Raw genomic sequence first — 21115 nt, 5'->3', positions numbered from 1 at the left:
CCTCTCACTCCTCAGCTCCAGCAGGACACCCCCCCTTCTCTCCAGAGCCCCCTCTGCAGGGAGAGTATGGTTTCTTCTCGCCACCTCTTGAGTGAGGCCAGGAGGGGGAGCTGCTCTGAGCTTCTTAGGAGAGAGGGGTTCACATCTGTGAGAGGTTAGCTGGACTGAGTGAAGTATGGAAATTTCTAGAATGTTTATATATTTCTGAGAGCTTTATATATGTTAGGTCTGTCTTGTCGGAGGACTATGAGTGTACAGGTTTTATGAGTCTAGAAAGATGTGTGTCTCTAATGCCATTTTTAGAAAGAATTTTTCATTTAGGTCCAGTGGCAGTGACAGGGTTAACAGCATCAAGTGGGTGGTTATATATTCACCAGAGTTTACAGACCTCTTTCCTGTGGCTTTTACTCGTGTCATCCCTGTAAGGCCGGGCCCCAATTCCTTTTTTTATGTTGTTTTTGTTTGTTTGTTTGTTTGTTTGTTTTAACAAAATCTCTCTATCCAATATGGCATTTGAACTCACAAACCTGAGATCAAGAGTTATATGCTCTACTGACTGAGCCAGCCAGGCGCCCCTCAGTTTTCTTTTTTCTCTCCTCCCCTCCCCTCCCCTCTCCTTTCCTTTCCTTCCTATAGGTTTCCCAGTGTGGGGCTTGAACTCAGAACCCTGAAATTAAGGTCTGAGCTGAGATCAAGAGTCGGATGCTTAACTGACTGAGCTACCCAGGCGCCCCTCCATTTTTTTTTAATAGGAAATATGATATAATAATAACAATGAAGAAATATTTGCAAAAACTCCTCATAGTTCATTGAGTATTGTAATTGTTTTTATTTGTACATTACCTTCTAGTTATTGTGCAGGTACAGATGTATTTTTACATAGCTTCAATCAAAACGTATAAACACTTCCTGTTCTTTTTTTATTTGCTTGCTATTGTGAGTCTTCCCATTGGTCTTTGTAGCTTCCCTGAATATTATTTCTGATGGTTGCGTACGCTGTTGCCATTTTCGGAGGAGGCCTTGCCCCCAGTCGTAGGCCTGGGAGATGGAACCAGGATCCCAGCCAGGCTCTGAGTCGTAATTCAGCTCTCAGATGCCTTTGCAGCCTATTTCCATGCATTGCTCTGTGCCCGAGGCTTGAGTGGAAGACAGAGGATAAGCCATACTGGTCACAGTGGGAGAACACGGCAGTCAGGGCCCTCTACCGACTCAGCCTTTTGCCTCACACGCTTGTTCTGATCCCCTTTGCTCGTGGGTCTTTCAGTAAGAAGGAAGCCACAGCAGGGGCCGATTTACCTCTCGTTCTAAAGAGAAATGAAGTGACCTACATGTGCACCTTGTGCTGAGTCACGAGGAGTAAGATACGGGGAGGAAATAACCCCCAACCTCAGAAGCTCAGTCTTGCAGGGGCGACGAGCCCCCCGTGCCCCTCCCCCAGCCCTGGTTACCACACTCTGGAGGGGCAGGTGCTGGACAGAGAGCACAGTAGAGGGAGCAGTTTATTCTGCCTGGGGAGGTCAGAGCAGGATACACGAGGGGCCACGTTGGGCCTGGTCTGTGAAATGTGAGTCTGTGAGGACGAGGAGGAGGGTGACGGTACTCCGGGCTGAGGAAACTACCAGAACCGTTGCAGATGCGGCAGAGCAGAGACGCCGCGTGGGAGACCCTCAGCCCCCTTCCAGACGTGCGCCTCCTCGCACCTGCCCGGCCGCCCCTTCGCTGCCGGCCGCTCCTGTCAGAGCACAGCTGCTCTCAGGGCAGGACGCCCCGGAGCCTGGCCTCGCGGGATGACAGGGATCTGGAAGGGCGCTAAGCCCCTTCCAGGGGACACGTCGCAGAGGGATCAGAAGGCAGTATTTTTCTTAGTGGGTTTCCGGCCACAGATACACAGGAATCCAACTCGGGTGTCTTGCATACAGACTATTTTTTTTTTTCTTTTAGCTTTGATTTCCAAAGAGGAAGACATCGGGGAATGGAGAAACAGAACGAGATCTTACTTTTTTTATTCCAGAGACACAGAATAACAAAGTCTTTTCAACAGAAAAACTTCAGTGAACAATTTCTTTTTTCTTAAAAAAGAAGAAGAAGAAGAAAGACAAAGTCATAACTTTTATTCCTGACACGTAGTTTTTGGATCCACAAGGATTTTAAACCCAAATCCTTTGCTTCAGTTTCTCTTCCCAAAACTCTGCCCAGCAGCGTCACATGGGGGAGTCCCTCCTTTCCACGTAGCTCTCAGTGGGGTCTTTGGAGCGACATGGGGACTTGGACCCTTTTGAAGTAACCCTCTCAGGCACTCACTACTTAGCCTGACCTGACTGCCTGACCCCCAGGAGGCCACACCAGGCCTGGGTATTTCAGGGACATGCCATCAGCCTCCCTCAGGCCCCGCCCCCAAACTTGAACATCCACTGCCCTCCTTGGCATGTTTAGAGAGCCAGTCACCTCTTTCTGTGCACACTGTCAGCTGTCACACACATTCACGTGCTCTTAGGTTAGGCATACGCCATCCCATAGTGTCCTGGCAGGCAGACTGCATACGGAGAGTCATGGCTACAACCATGTGTTGGGTTTTATGCCGTCGTGGGTACGTCCTCCTTTGACTCCTTATGTTGGTACAAGTATGATTTGCCATTGACCCGCAGCTTCTGCCCCATTCGTAAAGCCCTCTTTCCCTCCTCTTTCGCCTGTGCTAAGTGTCAGCCACCACAGCCACCACACCCAGACAGGCCACCAGTGGAGTGTCTGGACAGACAGACTTCCTTTCCAGTTTCACCGCATTCTTGCCTCCGGACATCAGGGGGGAGTATCGTAAGAATTTGAAATAGTGTCAAAAATCGTGTGCAACCTCTACAATTGAAGACGAGTTTAGGGTAATTAATTATTGAGAGGCTCGTGCACATTAAATTGATGAGTATGTTTTCTCCCATTTTTTATGTATGCCTATAACATATTTTAAGAATAGGATCCAAATTTCCTGTTTAAGAATTAATTGATTAGATTGCTTAAGAAAAATGGATTTTAAAAGCCTCCAATAACTAAAAGAATATTTTTCTAAAACAATATATTTGGTAAACCCGGAATTAAGAAAATATCATCATGCGTTTAAAAACAAAAAGCTAACGAGCATCTATCAGTCAGTGGCAAGATCTCCGGAATGGCTCTCAGCAACTCACCAAATCCTTACAACCACCCTATTCTATTATTGTTGTCTCCATTTTATAGATTAGGAAATGATGCTCAGACAGGTTTTGTTATTTTTCCGGGGTCGCCCAGCTAACGACATGCTGTGAATTTCTCTCACCATATCTCATCTGCTTCTGACATTAAAGAGCCTGCAGTGGACAGTGAGTGAGGTAGCACCTCTCAAATGCCATCGTGCCCTGGAATTGCCTGCGGGTCTTATTAAAATACAGACTTTACTAGAGTAGGTCTGGGTGGGGCCTGAAATTCTACCTTTGTAACCAGCTCCCTAGTGCTCCTCCGTCCAGGGACTGAACTTCATGTAGCAAGGTCTTCAGGCGTTACCTCCCTCAGTTTTCTCGCCTTTTCTGTCTACTTCTCTCTGCCTTGGCCTCATTCCCTCTTCTGTTCCCTGCCTTCGTATACCTTTAAACAGTTTCCTAACAGGAATGACCCACGGGTGTGAACCGGCATATTAGTGATTCTCAAAAGGACGTGCAGAAATAAATCCACTCAGGAAACAGATAATTAATGAGGAATTCCTCTGCACGCTACTCAAAAAGGAAGAAAGATTTCCTCCAAAAGTATTGGAGTATTTTAGAAGATTTTATTTGTTTGTTTAAATTGCTCCTCGATCACAGTCCAGCTTCAGCCGTGTAAAAGCTTCATGTATACTCAGCAGCGTCAGATATTCAGACTGCATGGAGCTCTTTGGTATTACCTAGCGATTTCACAGTATTTTTAAGCACAGAAAATGAAAGGAAAAAAAAGAGAAAGCCCACTAAAGCAAATAGAATCTGACTTCTTCTTAGTCTTCGTGCTCTGTGGGACAGAGTAAATCATCAGATGTTCGCCGAGTGCCCCCAAAGCATGAACATCGTGTGCCGCGACGCTGAGCCCTGCCAACAGCCCTGGTCAACGGGCAGCACGGCGGATCCACTCTCCCACTGCGGTCTTTCTCGAGGCCAGCTCAGGTTCTGCTTAAGACTTCATAGCTGTCATTCCTGCCTCATTATAGTGAGATGCACCCAGGTTTTTACTGATAAATGAACCTGAGGAAGAGATTCTGGGTTGCATACATTCACGAGCAGCCACAAAGAGGTTCTTAGCATTTGTCAAAAGTTCAGACTTGAGATTGGAATTGTATGCACCTCGAAATGATTTCATTTGCAGGAACTTTTCATAGAATTTAATTCTGTTAATTATTTGAAGAAAAGTCACACTTCTTTCTACACTCCTGCAATACCATCGATGTGTCCCTGCATTCATTTATTTGCAGTTCTCTCTTGTTCCTTGCCGGGTGCCGCAGTTATTTCATGGGAGCCAGTAAACAGAAGGTACTACACTGGGGAGCGTCCACCCCACCCAGCTCTATATGCAGGGAGCAAAGTGTGCGCGGTGTGTGGATCAGTTACTTGAGTTAAGGGACCTTCTTAGAATATGAGTGTTGGTGTCTCTCACTGTTCACTTACTTACGTTTACTTGCTCGCCCCTCCTCCCTCCCTTTTTAACCTCACCTAGAATTTTACAGATCAGGGTTTGCACACTCATTTCCCACTGAGGCCAGGCAGGTAACAGACATGAGCAAGGTGGGCTGGGCTTGAGGAGAGGTTGCGGGTGGTGGAGGCTGAGGGGCACGGGAGCTCACACACGCCTTGTCTAAAGGAAACAGCGGCCCGCTTGTCCTCTTCTTTCAGCTTTTCAAGAGGGGCTGGGTTGTTAGCAGAATAGATCTGAAGAGATCTCATCACAAGAAAAAAGTTGTTTTTTTTTTTTTAACGTTTTATTTATTTTTGAGAGAGACAGAGACAGAGTGTGAGCAGGAGGAGGGGCAGAGAGAGAGGGAGTCACAGAATCCGAAGCAGGCTCCAGGCTCCCAGCTGTCAGCATAGAGTCCGATGCCGGGCTCGAATTCACGAACCGTGAGATCACGACCCGAGCCAAAGTCAGACGCTTAACCGACTGAGCCACCCAGGTGCCCCCTTTTTTTTAATCTAAATGAGGTGATGGATGTTAACTTATTGTGTAATCATTTCACAATACACGTAAGTCAAATCGTTATGCTCTACACGTTTAAACTTAGCGCCGTATGTCGCTAGTATCTCAGTAAAACTGGGGGGAGGCCGGGAAAAGGAACTGGAAAATCTTGATTTTTCTGTAAAATGTTTAAATTCTGAAACATTGTCATATGGCATGCAAGGCAACACACAAATTTGGCTGCCAGTTTGTAACTCGAATATAGAAGATTCAACTAAGTGACCCTCTGTTCCCTTTAGGCATTCAGATTCTGTGACATTCATGTTTACAAGAAATCACAGTGGTCTGTGTTTTTCCTGTTTGAATGCAGTATCTTTCCTTCCCCCATTCTCAAATGAGAACGGTAATTTCATTTTGTGTAGTGCATCGAGATTATGGAAAGTGCTTTTTGTGTTTGCCATGTCTTTTCATGTACTTTAACTGTTTAAGTGCAAGGTTGAGTTCTCCTCGTATGAGTATGCCGTGCAGAATCTGAAATTCTTTTACCAAGGATTGGCTTACTAATTTTCTCAAAATCTGTCTTTTTGCTTTGATTCAATAATTGCTTTTGTTTGTTGACAGTTCCCTTCCTTTTGTGAGTATCCTGTCATGCTCCACTATAGAACTAATCGTTTGGCGAGTGTATTTTTGTTGTTTTTGTTGCTGCTGCTGTCCTTCTCCGTTAATAGAGCTATTTCAGAGGATTCTTTGTTTTTTGATCCCAAACCGATTGTATGAACGTGTTTCCAGTAGTTGTTAATTTTTCTTTAAATAGAGTAGTAAGTTACTCTGTGCAGTATAAAAATCTCCTCCCCAGAAAATACTCATTATAGAGAAAAAGGTGGAAAATGTCTATGTATTTGCAGTGAAACTATGAGCAGTTTTTTCTTTTATCTGTTTATAACTTTTTAAAAACATTTGTATGACTTTCATAATAAAGTAAAAATGTTTTGAAATAATGTGCTTTTTATTCCTAAGCTCATTAAATCCTCTCCTTGCCTTCATAAGCTACTCTAAAAATGGAATCATCTTCCTTCTTCTCAGTCTTTTTTTTTTTTTGACATTATAAAAGTCATAATTGGTTATTTTTCACCCACCTATTTACTTCAAACATTTCAAACCCGCAGAAAAATTGTAAGGATAGAAAAACATAATACCTATGTACACTTCCCCTTGATTTGCCAATTTGTTACCATTTTATCAAAAATCCTGCTCTTTCTCTGTACGTGTGTATGTGTATTTGATGAGTCATGAGAGTGACTGACTACGGATTTTAAAAACTCAGGTTGAAATTAAAATGTTAACCATTTTGCAGTTGATGTCTTTGGGAGATAGCGTCCAGGCCATGTCCTTGGGTAGCTCTCCTATAGAGCTGCCTTTCATTTCTGTGTGGTCTTATTGAACACCAGTATTCACGTGGACATACAGTGAAGCTCATTTGGAACACGGTGCTTCCAGAACACAGCATTTCTGTTCTGGGGATGAATTTTGCCGACTTCATTATGTGTTTGAACTGTCAACCCGCAGTTGGAGCAGATTCCTCCAAAATATCAAGTGTTATCAACTGCATGATAACCTCTAATGTAAATGGAATCGAACTCAGTTTGACTTGGAAAACATTATAATAATCTTTCTATATCACGTCAGTATCTAAATAATTTTAATCAGCTGCCACAGTGTTCTGGAACATATCCCCTATTTGGTTCGGGAGCATCGTGTAGCCATTGATAACGGCAGTAAGAGAGTCCAAGTTCAAATATTGGCCTCAGTAATAATGGTTGCCAGTTAATCGAAGCACTTAGTTATAGGTCTGATAATGTATTATGTGCTTGAAATTTATTACTTACATATTTGTTTAATTCTCAAAAGCTTCAAAAGTAAGGGGTTGTACTTCTCTCCAATTTACTAATGAGGAACTGAGGCTCAGAGCCATCAAGTGACTTCCCGGTCTCTGGCACGCTGTCAGGAAGAGGGGATTCTGGGAGCTGAATGTGAGCCTGACAGCTGCAGATCCTGTGCTGTCAAAGCAGGAAGCCGCACTGCTTTTGTGGCCGGGGGTGCGTGCTCTCGGTTACCCAGGTGAGGAGGCCTGTGCTGCCTTAGCTCTCTCCTCTCTTTTACCGCCCACTTGCATTGCTCCCTGAACATGCTCTGTCCTTTGAAATCCTTGGTTCTTTTTTCTTGCTGTTCTCTTGATCTGGATGATATTTTCTCACCTTGCCTTTGACACCTAGCCCACTTGACCTTTATGATCCCGTTCCAATGCCACGACCTTGGTGAAGCCTTCCCTGGCCCTACTCTCTGTTCCTCCAAAATGATTGTTCGTATTTACATATATTAGTAATTTGAATAGTAGTCGCTTTTAAAATCTTTCTGGACCATTGTTAGTTCTTTGAAGGCAGGAATCCTATAAATTTCATCCCCGTGTCATCATGCACAAGCTGGTGCTTTCATGATACTGATAATAATCATAATGATCGTTATGCAGATGATGCTTACTATTTGTTAAGTACTTCCTCTGTGCCATGTACTGTGGCTAAGTACGTTCTATACATTATCTTGATTTCACAGACTCCCAAGAGACAGACTTTCAGGACCTCTGTCTACTTAACGATAAAATGGGAATGATGACATTCATGGTTTTTATCTAGAGTTGTTCGCACATGGTGGGGCCGGGGCTCACAGGTCCATCACGTTTCCCCAAAATGTTTTTCCCCCACGTGATACCATCTGCTCACTTTGCACATAGATTTCCAAGAAATCTACTTCTCTTGCACCCCGATTTTGCCGTTTTTGATACATGTCAAGGGCTCACATAGTTAAAACTAACAAACGACTTCGTAGATTTAGAAAATGCTTAAGCCACTTGTCCATGGTGTTTTAGAATTTCTTTTATTCCTAAATACAAATGACGAATTGTTTTTTAATTTGAATTTCCATGAAACTGTACTGACAAGTGTATTATAGAATGTGTAGTAACAGAAACACTCAGTGGTATTGTAGAATTTTTAAAAATATCCTGTGGTCTTGTTGGGTCGTGGAGTTTGGGACTTGGTGATATATTGCTGGAAGCCTCATAAGGATGTCGTTACAGCAAAACCTGTATGATTCAGTGCTGTAGCACTGCTCTGCGGGGCTGTTGTGCACGTGAGGTATCTATATGAGGCCTCTTAACCGTAATCAATAGTAATTCTTTGACATCATCATCAAAGGAGTTGTTTTCCTGAGATGGCCCATTTGGGTTTACAAAGGAATAGATTCCAGCACTGGATAGAAAGTCGTACAAATATTCCCTTCTCTGAAGCCTTTCAGACTTCCCAGGTCTTTAATAACCATGCATTCATATTTTATCTTTAGTAGAAAACTTGATACTCTAACCCCGTATTGAAATTCTATCAGAGAGAAAAGTGTAGAAAGAACATGGACTTTGGGGTCATACTGCGCTATTCTAGATGTGTGTGGGCATATCATAGCCTTTCCTTAAAGGCTATTTCCTCATCTAGAAAAAGGAATTCACATGTACAGCATAAGGACTACAGTTAACAATATTATATATTTGAAGGTTATTAAAAGAGTAGATCTTAAAAATTCTAATCTCGAGAAAAAATTTTGTAACTATGTCAGGTAATGGATGTTAACTTATTATTAATAATCATTCCACCATATACATATATCAAATCATTATATTATTCACCTTAAACTTATATGATGTTATGTCAGTTATCTCTGCAAATGGAAAAAAAAATGTAAATAAAATGGAATATTTATAATAATGATTTTGCATAGGTATTGTCAACTAGTTTAGATAAACTAGTTTACCTAAAATTACTTAGAATGATGCCTACCTCTGTTAGTAGCATTAATAGAAATACATACTTATTAAGCTTTTCATAAGAAATAGAGTAGCTAAGAACATGGTTATTTTTCATCTGCTTTATGTAACTCAATATGATACTGTAAAATATGTAAAAACTACATTCATTTTACATAGTTTTTAAATACCTAATATGGTTTCTTTAAGCCATTTAGAACCTAAATTTCTCGGGGCACCTGGGTGGCTCAGTCAGGTAAGCGTCCAACTTCGGCTCAGTTCATGATCTCACGGCTCATGGGTTCGAGCCCCGCGTCAGTCTCTGTGCTGACAGCCCAGAGCCTGGGCCTGCTTCGGATTCTGTGTCTCCCTCTCTCTGCCCCTCCCCTGCTCACACTCAGTCTCTGTCTCTGTCTCTCTCAAAAATAAACATTAAAAAAAAAAAAAAGAAGAAGAACCTCAATTTCTCTTCTCAATAGGAAAAAGGCAAGGTCACCCAACAAACAAGTCTTTGGCTCAATCACTATATTGGGTTACTGGAATTTTTTTTAAAGAAGGTTTAGGAGTTTCTGCCTAACCCTTGGTTTTGCCCTTCAGGGAAGACCTGGTTTCCTCTGAGGACCTGCTGGTGTGGCTGCGGCCTTTCTGTGCTGACGACACCTGGCCCGTGAGGCCCCGCATTCAGGTGCTGCAGATTTTGGGACAGTCATTTAACCTGAGTGAGGAGGATGGCAAGCTCCTTGTGTTCTTTCGAACGGAAGCCATTCTCAAAGCCGCTTGGCCCCAGAGACAGGTAAGGGAGCGTCCGACTGGTTTTTGCATGCTTTCCCTATTAAAAATAATTGGAGGTTATTTCTCGATTACTTTAAACCACCCTCCAGTGAATAATCAGCTTGGTAATGCAGACTTTCCACTGTGTTCCTCAGTCCAGCTGTTTAGTAGTTAAATACGTTTGGAGTGGGTTGGATTGGATTGAATTGGTTTGGATTTTTCCATGTGTTTGAACGTGCATAGGTGCTGGAGTGATGTCTCATTCACTTCACATGTGTGTGGCATTTTTCTCTTCAGAGGATATAGTCAGGATTCTTGACAGTATCCGTTAATTATCGCAACTCTCCCTGTCCCTGGAGAAATGCGGATCTAAATGGAAACTCAGTGTGCAGTTTAGCTAATTCACTTTTTTCAGACTCTACACAGGCAGGCAGGTGCCCTCCTCTCTCTTCTGTCCCTATATCGACAACGTAGGCACACACAAGATCTTAGTTTCTCCACTCATCCTTCAAGACTCACTTGGTCTGCCATCTCTCTGGAACCTTCCCTGACCACTTCAAACTTAATTAAACTTTGAATTCCACACATTTGAGCTTTAGCTATATAATAATAATAATAATTATTATTATTATATATAATTATATATATTTTATGATTATAAATATATAATTATGTATATAATTATTATATATAATAATTATAATTATAATTATAATAATTATTGTTGTTACTATTATTGTCTTGTCTCCCCACTACTGTGGAAAATTCAGAAGCCCTGGAGGATATATTGTCTTTTGAATTCCCCTAAGTATGCTGGGCACACATTGGGAGCTCAAATACTTGTTGATTGAGTAAATGAGAATACTGATTCCTAAATCAAAGAAATACGGTAGCCATTGAAGTCTGGCTCAAACTCTAAATTGATGCAGCCTAAAGACATAGGATGTAAGGATCAGTAATCTCAGTCAAGTGCGTCAGCCTGCAGACCATACGCCAAAAAAATAAGGCTTCCCACATAATCTACTCTGCAAGAGACTTTCCTGGAAGTCTGACTGCAACTCAGTGTACCTTCTAATTTTAAAGCTTCGCTTTCTAATTAATGTTTATGTCCTTATTACTACATCGAAAGAACAATGAATTTTTCTTTTAAAAAATGCATCAGATATTAAGAATATCTTGAGACTCATCTCAGAACTTCACAATTATTATTTTAAGTATTCTTATTTTCCTACATGAGAGAAATGGGTAATTACTCTTATGTATTCTTTAGAATTAGAGAATTTGAGATTCAGAAGAGATGGATTATCGGGTATTCTCTTACTCTTGCCAAATTCCTGAAATGGGTTGTATTAAAAGTCACTGGTATCTGAATAATACTCTTTCTGAAGCCCCCATGACCTTACCAACATACTTAGTCTCAACATGTTGCCTTGCATTACATGAAGGGATCACTAACAGTCTTTTTAAAGAGTGGTCTATGAACACAGATGCAATAGGCTACAAAACATATTCCAGGTCTCCTGCACAGTAGACGTTAGAAGTATGCTTGTTTTTAGCGACAGGAAGGTTCACGTAGCATCTCTTGAGTTAAACTCAAAATTAGGTCGTATTATTTTTGCCACGTGGAATCTTGGATTCTGACTCATTCTGGAACAAATGAACGCCCCTACTGTTAGGTACTTTTCTGACAGAACCTCCATTTTTCAAGTGCTCAACCTTGCTCAGTTTCGTCTTCGCTGTTGGCTGAAGCCTGGCAGAACGATGAGGCCGGTTTCTCCGGTTGGAGCCCCACTTCGCGTTATGTCAGATCAATATACCAAAAATGCTACCAAACAACGTGGAGGCCAGGGAAAGGGAAAACATCTATCTTACCTGTCATGTTGAAACAGTAGGACACACACTTTCGTATCTGGGCCAAGATGCTTCAGAAATAGTAGGAGTATAACCATGATTTCTTCTTTTAAGCTTTTCTTAACTTTCCAGTACCCAGAGAACAAGGTATAAAAGGTATACCATCTTTTATATGATTTCAGTGATTTCTGGATATTTCTGAGATTTTAATTTCGTTATAGCAAAACTTTTTCCAAATACAGGATTTAAGGGAGCTCAGCCTTTTGTTAAGATTCCTTTTCCGTGTACTTTTCTAAATTGACCTGACCATTTCACTGAGCGCAGTCTGGTTTCTGTCCTTTGCACAGTGTGTACGGAGAGTCTCGTTTCACCACTGTTTGCTCTGGTGGCGAAAACTTTTTCAGGCCCTTAGAAAACCTCTCTCCCAACACCCCTGACTCCAGTAAAACTCGTCCCGTGCCTCCTTACCCCTTTTCGGTTCTCCCCCTCTTACTTTGTCCTCATATAAGAGCAATTTCCCTGTTCTTTGAAGCTATTGAGCTGAGTTTCTTTAAAGTATTTGATAGTGGAAATAACAAAACTACCATAGTTTAATTATGTCATTCATCTATAGTTTTCCAAAATAAATCAAATCAGTGAGTATCTCCTCCTCCTATAAAAATTAAGTATTCTGTGTCAGTCTGGCATTGTGAAATCTGTTTTGGAGGGCAAGCGTATTTGGCCAGGGCACTCTGTTTATTATTGTAAGTAACTGCTACATGGAAAGCGAATGTGGAAAAATTGTGGCTTCACAGTGGGAATAGCCGCAAGTTGTAGAGTGTTACAGAAGTACGCTCCTAGTTCAAATCTGAAGCCGTCTCCATTATTGTTTTTAAAAAACTGTTTTACCTTTCACTCGAGCAGTAGAAAGATCGGGGTGCTGGTGCACAAATCCTTCAGAAGCCTATATCTTGGCCACCCTCCCACCTCCATTGCTTCATCATCTTGGAAAAGATTCCTAAACCGTGAGCCTTGCCTTCTTGGTGTGCAAAATGGAACCTTGAGCTGGAGGAGACAGAGGATGGTTTGTTCACTCTTCTTTCTTCCACACACATTACAGTCTTCTTCGTCTCCATATCCCAAACACCTAGAAGACCCCAAAATGTTGATTACACAGGCTCTCGTTTTCTCCACTCCCTACCCCTTTCTCTGTTCTCAAAGGTAATATTAAGGGTAGAGGCAGATTCTTACAGAGCAAAGATAAGAATAGATAATGATATTGCAACGTTCAATTACCAGAAAATGTAGGACTGCTACCTTCGCTGTGGCTGGTAATCCTCTTAGGCAGACTTTGCATACATCAAAGAGGGACTTAATATTTAATTATCCTCGAGGTGCCCAAAGTAGTGGCCCTACAAATCAATGTGTTGCCGGGAAACCAGCCAGCTCCTGCAAAATTAAACGCAGAGTCTGTGGAGCCTGCTACCTCACTGGTTCTCAGAGAGACAGCAATTCCTAGTTTTCTAATGATTAGTTAACAGAATTAAAAATTCAGAGGCCCTCATTTTTCAACAGCTTGAGAGGCCTCCTTTTCCATTCCAGAAAAGTACCCCAGCATGGAGTACAGGAGAGAAGGAAGGGGGAAGACTTAAGGAGGGGGAAGGGAGGAATGTATTGCATTAATTCCCTTGGTATAATTTATCTGAGTTTTTCAGGTTTTGTAATTTTCTGGTTAACTGGTGCATGAAAAATATGGGTCAAAATACTGATGTTTCCTTAAAAGATTCCATACCCCTTCACCTTATTGTTTTTTCTGTTTTTGTATAAAAAGGGACATGTGGCTTAGAGTTTCACCTTTTAAAATTTCGATCTGTCTGGATTTGTGGTTGTAAGTGATCACTAGAAAAATTAGTTTAAGGAAACTCCTAATCTTATTACAAATTCATGCATTTCGCCTACTTTGAAACATGCAAGGACATATTAACTCCTCTGGTCAAAGGCCAGTTTGGCTTCGTTTTGCCAAAACATTAACAAAATACACACTTCTTTATCAGACCAAGACCGGTGGAACAGCTTCAGGATGCAAAGCTAGGTTTAGTTTCTTACAAAGAATTTACTGTCACCTTAAATGTCTTCAAAGCTAAGACTCCCTGCCCTAAATGGTTTGCTTAATCAAGTATAGGATAAGATTTGATGTTAAAAATATATGTGCCTATGTGCCCACACACATATAATATATCCCACACATGTGAATTACCCGTACATGTAATGTATCTTTGCTAGCCATGGAAACCGATTCCTGGAACCAGAGGAGACTTTCAAAAGCATGCCAATTCCAAAGTCACATCTTATAGAAAAGGACATGCTGTCCAGAAACAAGAAGTTACTTCCTCTGATTTTAGCTTAAATGCCACCATTTCTAAAATACTGCATCCTAAATCAGGCCCCAGTCACGATCAATTTCACAAGCTCTTAGTTTTCTTCTGATCACCAGTATCTGTTGACTTCTCCCTGCCGGTCCTTCTGTCTGTCATTCTATTATATGATGTCTTTCTTCTTCCATTAGAATATAAATAACATGAGAACATGGATCTTAAGGACACTCAGTAAATATCTGCTGAATAAATGAATATTCAATTTTTAAAAACTTATCTAAGGTCACCTTTAAAATGGCAAGGCCAGGACCCCTGAGCTTCAATCTGCTGTTCTTGCCGTGAATGATGAAGGCTCAGACCATGCTGCTTCCCGCTTATGTACAAGCAAAATGATTTCCTTGGAATAATGGAAAGGTTTCCTTACAGAGTGGCCTGATGCGTTTAGACTGATACTGTTTTGTATTAATTTGCTGTACTTTGCTCCCAGTGATTTCTGACCAGCCGGCTGCTTCTCGTATGGAAGCAAATGATTCACAAGCATGTTTGTCTGGACAGAAGCAAGAGATCTAAAATGTTCTAATAGAGCTTGATGTGCCTTTTCAGGTTGAGAGAGCGTCAGTGTTACTGGGTTCTGCAACTATTTGGACACCTCGGAAGGCCTCTCTTGATGACTTAGGGCTCCTTTCCTTTAAAGATATTCCTTCTTGTCATGGGCATCGTCGAGGGAAGAAGATGGGACTGAGGAATGTGTATTAAGTGCACATTACTGCGTGTACTCTTTAGAACAGCTTGCAAAGTCGTTACCAGTCTCTGTTTGAGATGAGGTCACACAACCTATTAAGGTCACCCAGCTTGTGAACGATCGTACTGGAGTTTGAACGTGGTTCTGTTTGATGTCAATGCCTGTCTTCTTGGCCCTTTACCGCACTTCTTCCCATCTGCCAGGGAAAGATACTCAGCTCTAATGTCTGGGTAGCATTGCACCATATCAGGCGTGTTCTGTTCATCTTGTCTTTCTGCTTGTGACTGCCTGGGTTGAGTGTGACTAGGCAAGGGGAATGAGGAGTTTGATTTAGAAAACAGAAAGCATTGCTTCATCTAGTAGCATTTTTCCCTGGCTCCGTACAGAGCTCTGCGTATGTTCTTTGCTGCTCAATTAAAACATTCTGAAAAATGCCATGCCTAGTAACCATGGTCTGTAAAATATTCATCGAAGATTCTTCCGGCATGGTTTATGCACCATTCCCTGTATACTCTGGGGATAGACAAGAGACCAGACAGTTAGCAGTAAAGTGTTTGGGCGCTTCACACAGAACTGCATTCAGATCCCAGTTTTACCACTCACTCGCTCTGTGGCCTTGGGGAAGTTACTAAACCTCTCACAACCTCAGTTTCCTCGTCTGTAAAACGGACATAATGCGTGGATGTGTGAAGTCTAAATGGGATGGTATGTGTGTGTCTCTGACTCCGGTCCAGGTAAATGTACGCTGTTCGTGTGGGGATCCCAATCCAGCGGAGCACATGGATACATGCACAAAGAAGTCCGTACCCTGAAGGCTCTAACGCTGCTGTTAGAGTCTGCACAGTGCATAGGGTTCAGGGGAAGGCATGCGGTCATCCTGCCTGGAGGCAGTGAGGAGAGACTGCTCTGAGGAGGTGATTCCTGAACTCAGTTCAGCGCAGCAGAGCCCCCAGTGTCCTGTGCACATTTTACCGTGATGGTGCGGAGACCGCGTGGGAGAGAGAGAGAGAGACGTGAGAGGCAGCGTGATCAGAGATGCGTTTTTAGGAGAGACCCTCTGACCTCTTCACGAACAACAGACTGGAGGGTGCCAGGCAGGGGACAAAAGCAGGGGTCAGGTTGCCGAAACTTGGCCCTGAACTTGGTACCAGCTGTGAAGATAGAGGAGGGTAAAGAGAGCTGAAGGAGTTAATCCCAGGGGCCCAGTAACTGCTTAGACGTGGGGGGACAAGAAACATATTTAGTGCCCCTGTGAGGTTTGCTTAAGTTGCTAAAGACAGAGCAGCATGAGGAAAGAGCAGAGGACAAACTAGTTTTGTGGAGAAAGACACTGGAGGTCAGGGCTGTGTTTGCACTCAAAAGGACGCTTTTGGGGGGTGGGGGGTGGTGTGGTCAGATGGGGAGGCCCTGCTTCTCCCCTTCACTAGGCAGACCTTCTTCAGAGCCTTGTACGTTTCCTGGGTCACAGCAACCTCTTCCTGGGACGCACACTTGGGTTTAGCAACTGCTCCCGGGTGGGACTGCTTCCCCCACCCCGGGGCACTTCCCCCAGGGCCAGGTCAGCTGGGGAGCCTCTTGGGCTCTGTCCGTAGAGGGGGAATCACATCCAGAGCCTCCTGCCCAGAGGGGCAAGAACCTCAGCCACCACACGGGTGGTGCTCCTGACGTCGTGCATAGCAGTGCTGTCCCTTCCTTCCTTCTCGGGCTTAGAGAGAAATGTTGGAGGACGAAGGGGAGAAGAGGCAGGAAACGTCCCAGCGTTTGCATGTTGCAGGGTGGTGAGGATATGAGGTAGCTGGGGATGACTTCTCTTGTTTGTTTCTTTTAACTTTTAGTTTTGAAATAATTTCAGATTTACCCCCCAAAATTTCATAAATCGTAGAGGCAGTGTAACAGCTCATCAGCCCATATGGAAGGTAGGACTGTGGTGATTGATGTTAGTACGTTGAGAATAATCCTTTACGCGACGCTAATTATTTTCTGTTCACATAGTATGGTTATGTGCATTAATACTGATTTCATATTCACACATATCTGAAGATCAACTAAGCCACGTTGTCATTGCCTGTGGGAAGATGCAGATTTCAGGAGGGGCGCCTCAGTTTACGACAGTCATGTTCACTGTCCGCGGCCACAGAGGAATTTCAAGTTAAAGCTGTTTTCATCTGAGAATAGGTGACGCAGTCCACTTTTTCAAGGACAGTGACTCAATGTCTGATAAGGAGGCTGTAGCTACTTGACAAATTGACTTACAGCAAGGGCTAAAGTCACCTAATTCAGTGAAGACAGAAGCATTGCTTTCAGAGACAAAAGGGAAAGAGATATCTTTATGTTTGACTCACATGTGAATTTTGCCCTTTAAAATCCAGTAATGTTCAGTTCAAGGTGTCTGTATGGAATCATCGCAAACTATAGGGTGCCTGTGAAATATTGGACATTTTCACCCCCGCCCCCCGCTCACTCAGAGAGACAGAGGCATATTATTACTTTCTCTCTTGAGGGAAAAAAGGATAAAATCAAACAAAACATAGAAGAAAAACTTGTGAGAAATTGCTAATTATTTTCACTCATCTCTAGAAGGCATGCTATAAAGCCATTGCAAATCCTATATTGTACAAATAAATGAGATTCTAAAAAGGGATGAAAGTTAACCCATGATTCCATTATCCCAAAACAGCTACATTTCTTTGTGTTCTTCTTCTGTCCCATCTAATCTGTTGACCCAATTCTTATTAGAAGAAATCACAGCCCATATTTTTATATGGAGCTGTAATATAAATCCTACCTGTCATTTATTATGTGCCTACCATGTGCCAGTCTTTCTTCAGGCTATTTTATTCACACTCTCTTATTTAATAGCCAGAACTACCATACACTATGTTACCTTCATCTTACAGAAGAGGCGCGTAAGGTCAGAAAGGTCCAGCAACACCTCCAAAGTATGGCGTCTTTCCATGTTACTTTGACTCTATCAGCACTATTTTGAAAGCTGCGTGTTTCACCAGATTGTCCTTTATCATCATTTTACAGTCTCCTTGGTGAGGTATGAGGAAGCATTTGCTAGCCACCTCCAGTTGGTTTTCCCTCTATGTTAAAATATGTTCTGGGGCGCCTGGGTGGCGCAGTCGGTTAAGCGTCCGACTTCAGCCAGGTCACGATCTCGCGGTCTGTGAGTTCGAGCCCCGCGTCAGGCTCTGGGCTGATGGCCCAGAGCCTGGAGCCTGTTTCCGATTCTGTGTCTCCCTCTCTCTCTGCCCCTCCCCCGTTCATGCTCTGTCTCTCTCTGTCCCAAAAATAAATAAAAAACATTGAAAAAAAAAAAAAAATTAAAATATGTTCTATGGCCATTTCATCTTGTAGCTGTTTAGATACTGTATTGTTTGCTCACCCTTGCCTGAAGTGTATCAGGATCTGGGAATACATATTTGAATAGGAACTGTGCTACCCTCTGGAAAAGAGAGAATCTGATTGTTTCCTAGGTCTGCATTCATGTTCACGCGACACCTTGTGTCCACGTATTTTGGAGAATTTAAATTCCTGTGGTATTAATGTTGATCTCATGTTCCCATGACTTCTGCAGGTTCTGAGACCCATTGCTTTCTCTTTTATTGACTCAAAACAATACTTCCCTCTTTTGTTTTTCCAGATAATTTGTCAGATATATGACACAGTGATTTTCTTCAATTTAAGATTGTTCAATTTTTGCATCCATTAATGAGGAGCGTTACTAGTTGTGATAGAAAAATATATTGGGCCAAAACCCATGTCCTTTCTATTTGAGGAAGCTTCTTTAGCCAGTCTTTAAGATGAAGGCTGTTTGTGACAGATTCTTTTAGTTTTCCTTCCCCTTTTTTCATTTTCATTTCATTTTCATTTTCATTTCCCCTTTTTTTCCTAAAGGATAGTTTTACCGTATATAGAATTTGTAATTGACAGTTCTTTTAATACTTGAGAAATATTGGACCAGTTCTTTCTGGCCTCTGTGGCTTCACATAAGCAATACACTGTTATTAAAATTGCTTTTCTCTCTATAGGTACTGTATTCTCTCTCTGGCCACTTTCAAGATTTTTTTTTTTTTGTCTTTAATTTTTAAGAGTTTAATTATGATGTGTCCGGGCATGGATTTCTTTGGACTCACTAACCCCTGTTTGGGGTTAGCTCATCTTCTTGAATCTGTAGGTTCATGTCTTCCACCAGATTTGGGATGTTTTTAAATGTTACTTCGTAAAATACTCTTTAAACTCGATGTTCTTTCTCCCTTCCTTCTGGAACTCTGACGAGAAATGACCTTACCTGGCCTGTCTTGTATTTTTCGATCAGGAGTCAGGAAATACTGAGTCTGAGTATCCTTCGGTTGGGTGAGGGGATGCCAGACCCCGGACCTGTGTTGTTTCTCCAGTCCTCGGGTCCCAACTAGTTAACTTTCTTTTTACCACCTTTAAGAGTTCTTTTCTTTTCTCTCATTATTTCCAAAGTTTATAGTTGTGCTTAAGAGAGGAGTAGGGAAAAATGGGTCAAAGCCATTTTGTTCAGGCTGGAAGTCCTTTGCATGTGTGTATATTTCTTTATACAAAAATTCATTTTGTTTTGGTTACCTGAATTTATGTTTAAAATCTTATAGGATATGATAAACAAGATAAGCTTATATTATCTTGGTAAATTTAGATCAATTTAGATATTTTAATATGTAGACACAAATCCTAGGTTAGTACTTGTATATCAAGGTACAGTAAAACCTTGGTTTTGCAAGCATAATTTGTTCCAGAAGCATTCTTGTAATCCAAAGTACTTGTATATCAAAGCAAATTCTCCCACAAGAAATAATGGAAACTCAGATGATTCGTTCCACAACCCAAAAATACTCCTATAAAAATGACTACAATACTGTAATATAATACAAAATAATGAAGAAAATACAAAATATAAAGAAAAATAAACAAATGAACCTGCACTTACCTTTGAAAGCCTTCGTGGCTGGTATGAGGGAGACGAGAGAAGAGGGTTATTGTGTAGCACGACTTTCACTATCACTAATGGAATCACTGCTATCTGTCGCTCAGTGGAATCTTTTCCTTTTAGTGCAACTTGAACAAGGAACCTAGCCAATGACACTTGCTTTTGCCTCCTTTTGAGGATTGTGCAGAAATGTGACATTGCATTGATGATCACCCACAGTCCCACAGCGAGAGAGGCAGGGGGAGAGGGAGAAACATTGGCTCAGTTGGTGATCATATGACATTTGTTGTCATACACTACCCATATTGCAAGCCATTGCTCGTTTATCAAGTTAAAATTTATTAGAAAGGTTTGCTTGTCTTGCAGAACACTCACAGAACAAGTTACTCATAATCTAAGGTTTTACTGTGTGTACTGATTATCTGGCAAGGCATATTCTTTCTCGTGTTAAAAAAACATGCACTCGAGTCCATTTTCAGGCCCATTTTCTTCTCTCATGTGAGGTGAAGCTTTTGCAGCTACAGTGGTAGATAATTTAAAACTGCTTTTTTTTTTTTTTTTAATTTTTTTTTTTTTCAACGTTTTTTTTTTTTTAATTTATTTTGGGACAGAGAGAGACAGAGCATGAACGGGGGAGGGGCAGAGAGAGAGGGAGACACAGAATCGGAAACAGGCTCCAAGCTCCGAGCCATCAGCCCAGAGCCTGACGCGGGGCTCGAACTCACGGACCGCGAGATCGTGACCTGGCTGAAGTCGGACGCTTAACCGACTGCGCCACCCAGGCGCCCCTAAAACTGCTTTTTTTAAATTTATTTAAAATTTATTTTTTTTAATGTTTGTTTTTGAGAGACAGAGCACAAGTCATGGAGAGGCGGAGAGAGAGGGAGACACAGTCTGAAGCAGGCTGTAGGCTTCCAGCTTGTCAGCACAGAGCCCAAAGCGGGACTCGAATTCACAAGCCATGAGATCATGACCTGAGCTAAAGTCAGATGCTTAACCAACTGAGCCACCCAGGTGCCTCAATCTTTTTTTGTCTGTTTGTTTAAATATTTGTTTATTTATTTATTTTGAGAGAGAGAGAAAGAGAGTGTGATCAGGAGAAGGGCAGAGAGAGAGAGAGAGAGGGAGAGAGAGAATCCCAAGCAGGTTCCCTGCTATCAGCACAGAGCTCGACATGGGGCTCCATCCCATGAACCGTGAGGTCATGACATGAGCGGAAATCAAGAGTCAGGTGCTCAACTGACTGAGCCACCCAGGTGCCCCTAAAACTGCTTTCTTAAGAGCTGAGCAGCTTAAAAATTGAAACCCTTCATGATGTGAGGGAGTATACAAATGTGCCTACACAAAATAGATAATTGTGTAAGTTTCTATGTTTTTCACATTTGTATTTTAAACATGAGGTCAATGCTCTGAAAATTAAGTTGCTAATA

The 21115-nt window shown here is 42.1% G+C and overlaps 1 protein-coding gene and 1 long non-coding RNA gene across 4 annotated transcripts in view; one reads left to right on the top strand and one right to left on the bottom strand.

Annotated features, from left to right (window-relative positions):
• Positions 1-21115, top strand: part of NBAS (NBAS subunit of NRZ tethering complex) — a 333323-nt gene that overhangs the window by 283619 nt on the left and 28589 nt on the right. For all 3 annotated transcript variants that reach the window (XM_058682573.1, XM_058682572.1, XM_058682571.1), the window contains exon 48: positions 9608-9803. In XM_058682573.1, the coding sequence (XP_058538556.1) occupies positions 9608-9803 (196 nt within the window). The remainder of the gene's footprint in view (positions 1-9607; positions 9804-21115) is intronic.
• On the bottom strand, positions 633-19973 carry LOC131484384 (uncharacterized). Its single transcript, XR_009248208.1, has 3 exons — positions 19686-19973; positions 12521-12758; positions 633-2069 (listed from the first exon to the last, which is right to left on the bottom strand). It is a non-coding gene; the product is annotated as an uncharacterized LOC131484384 (long non-coding RNA).

Source organism: Neofelis nebulosa, chromosome 9, assembly GCF_028018385.1.
Source record: "Neofelis nebulosa isolate mNeoNeb1 chromosome 9, mNeoNeb1.pri, whole genome shotgun sequence".
NCBI lineage: Eukaryota > Metazoa > Chordata > Mammalia > Carnivora > Felidae > Neofelis > Neofelis nebulosa.
The sequence above is the reverse complement of the archived record's forward strand: the minus strand, read 5'-3'. Positions and strand labels throughout refer to the sequence as shown.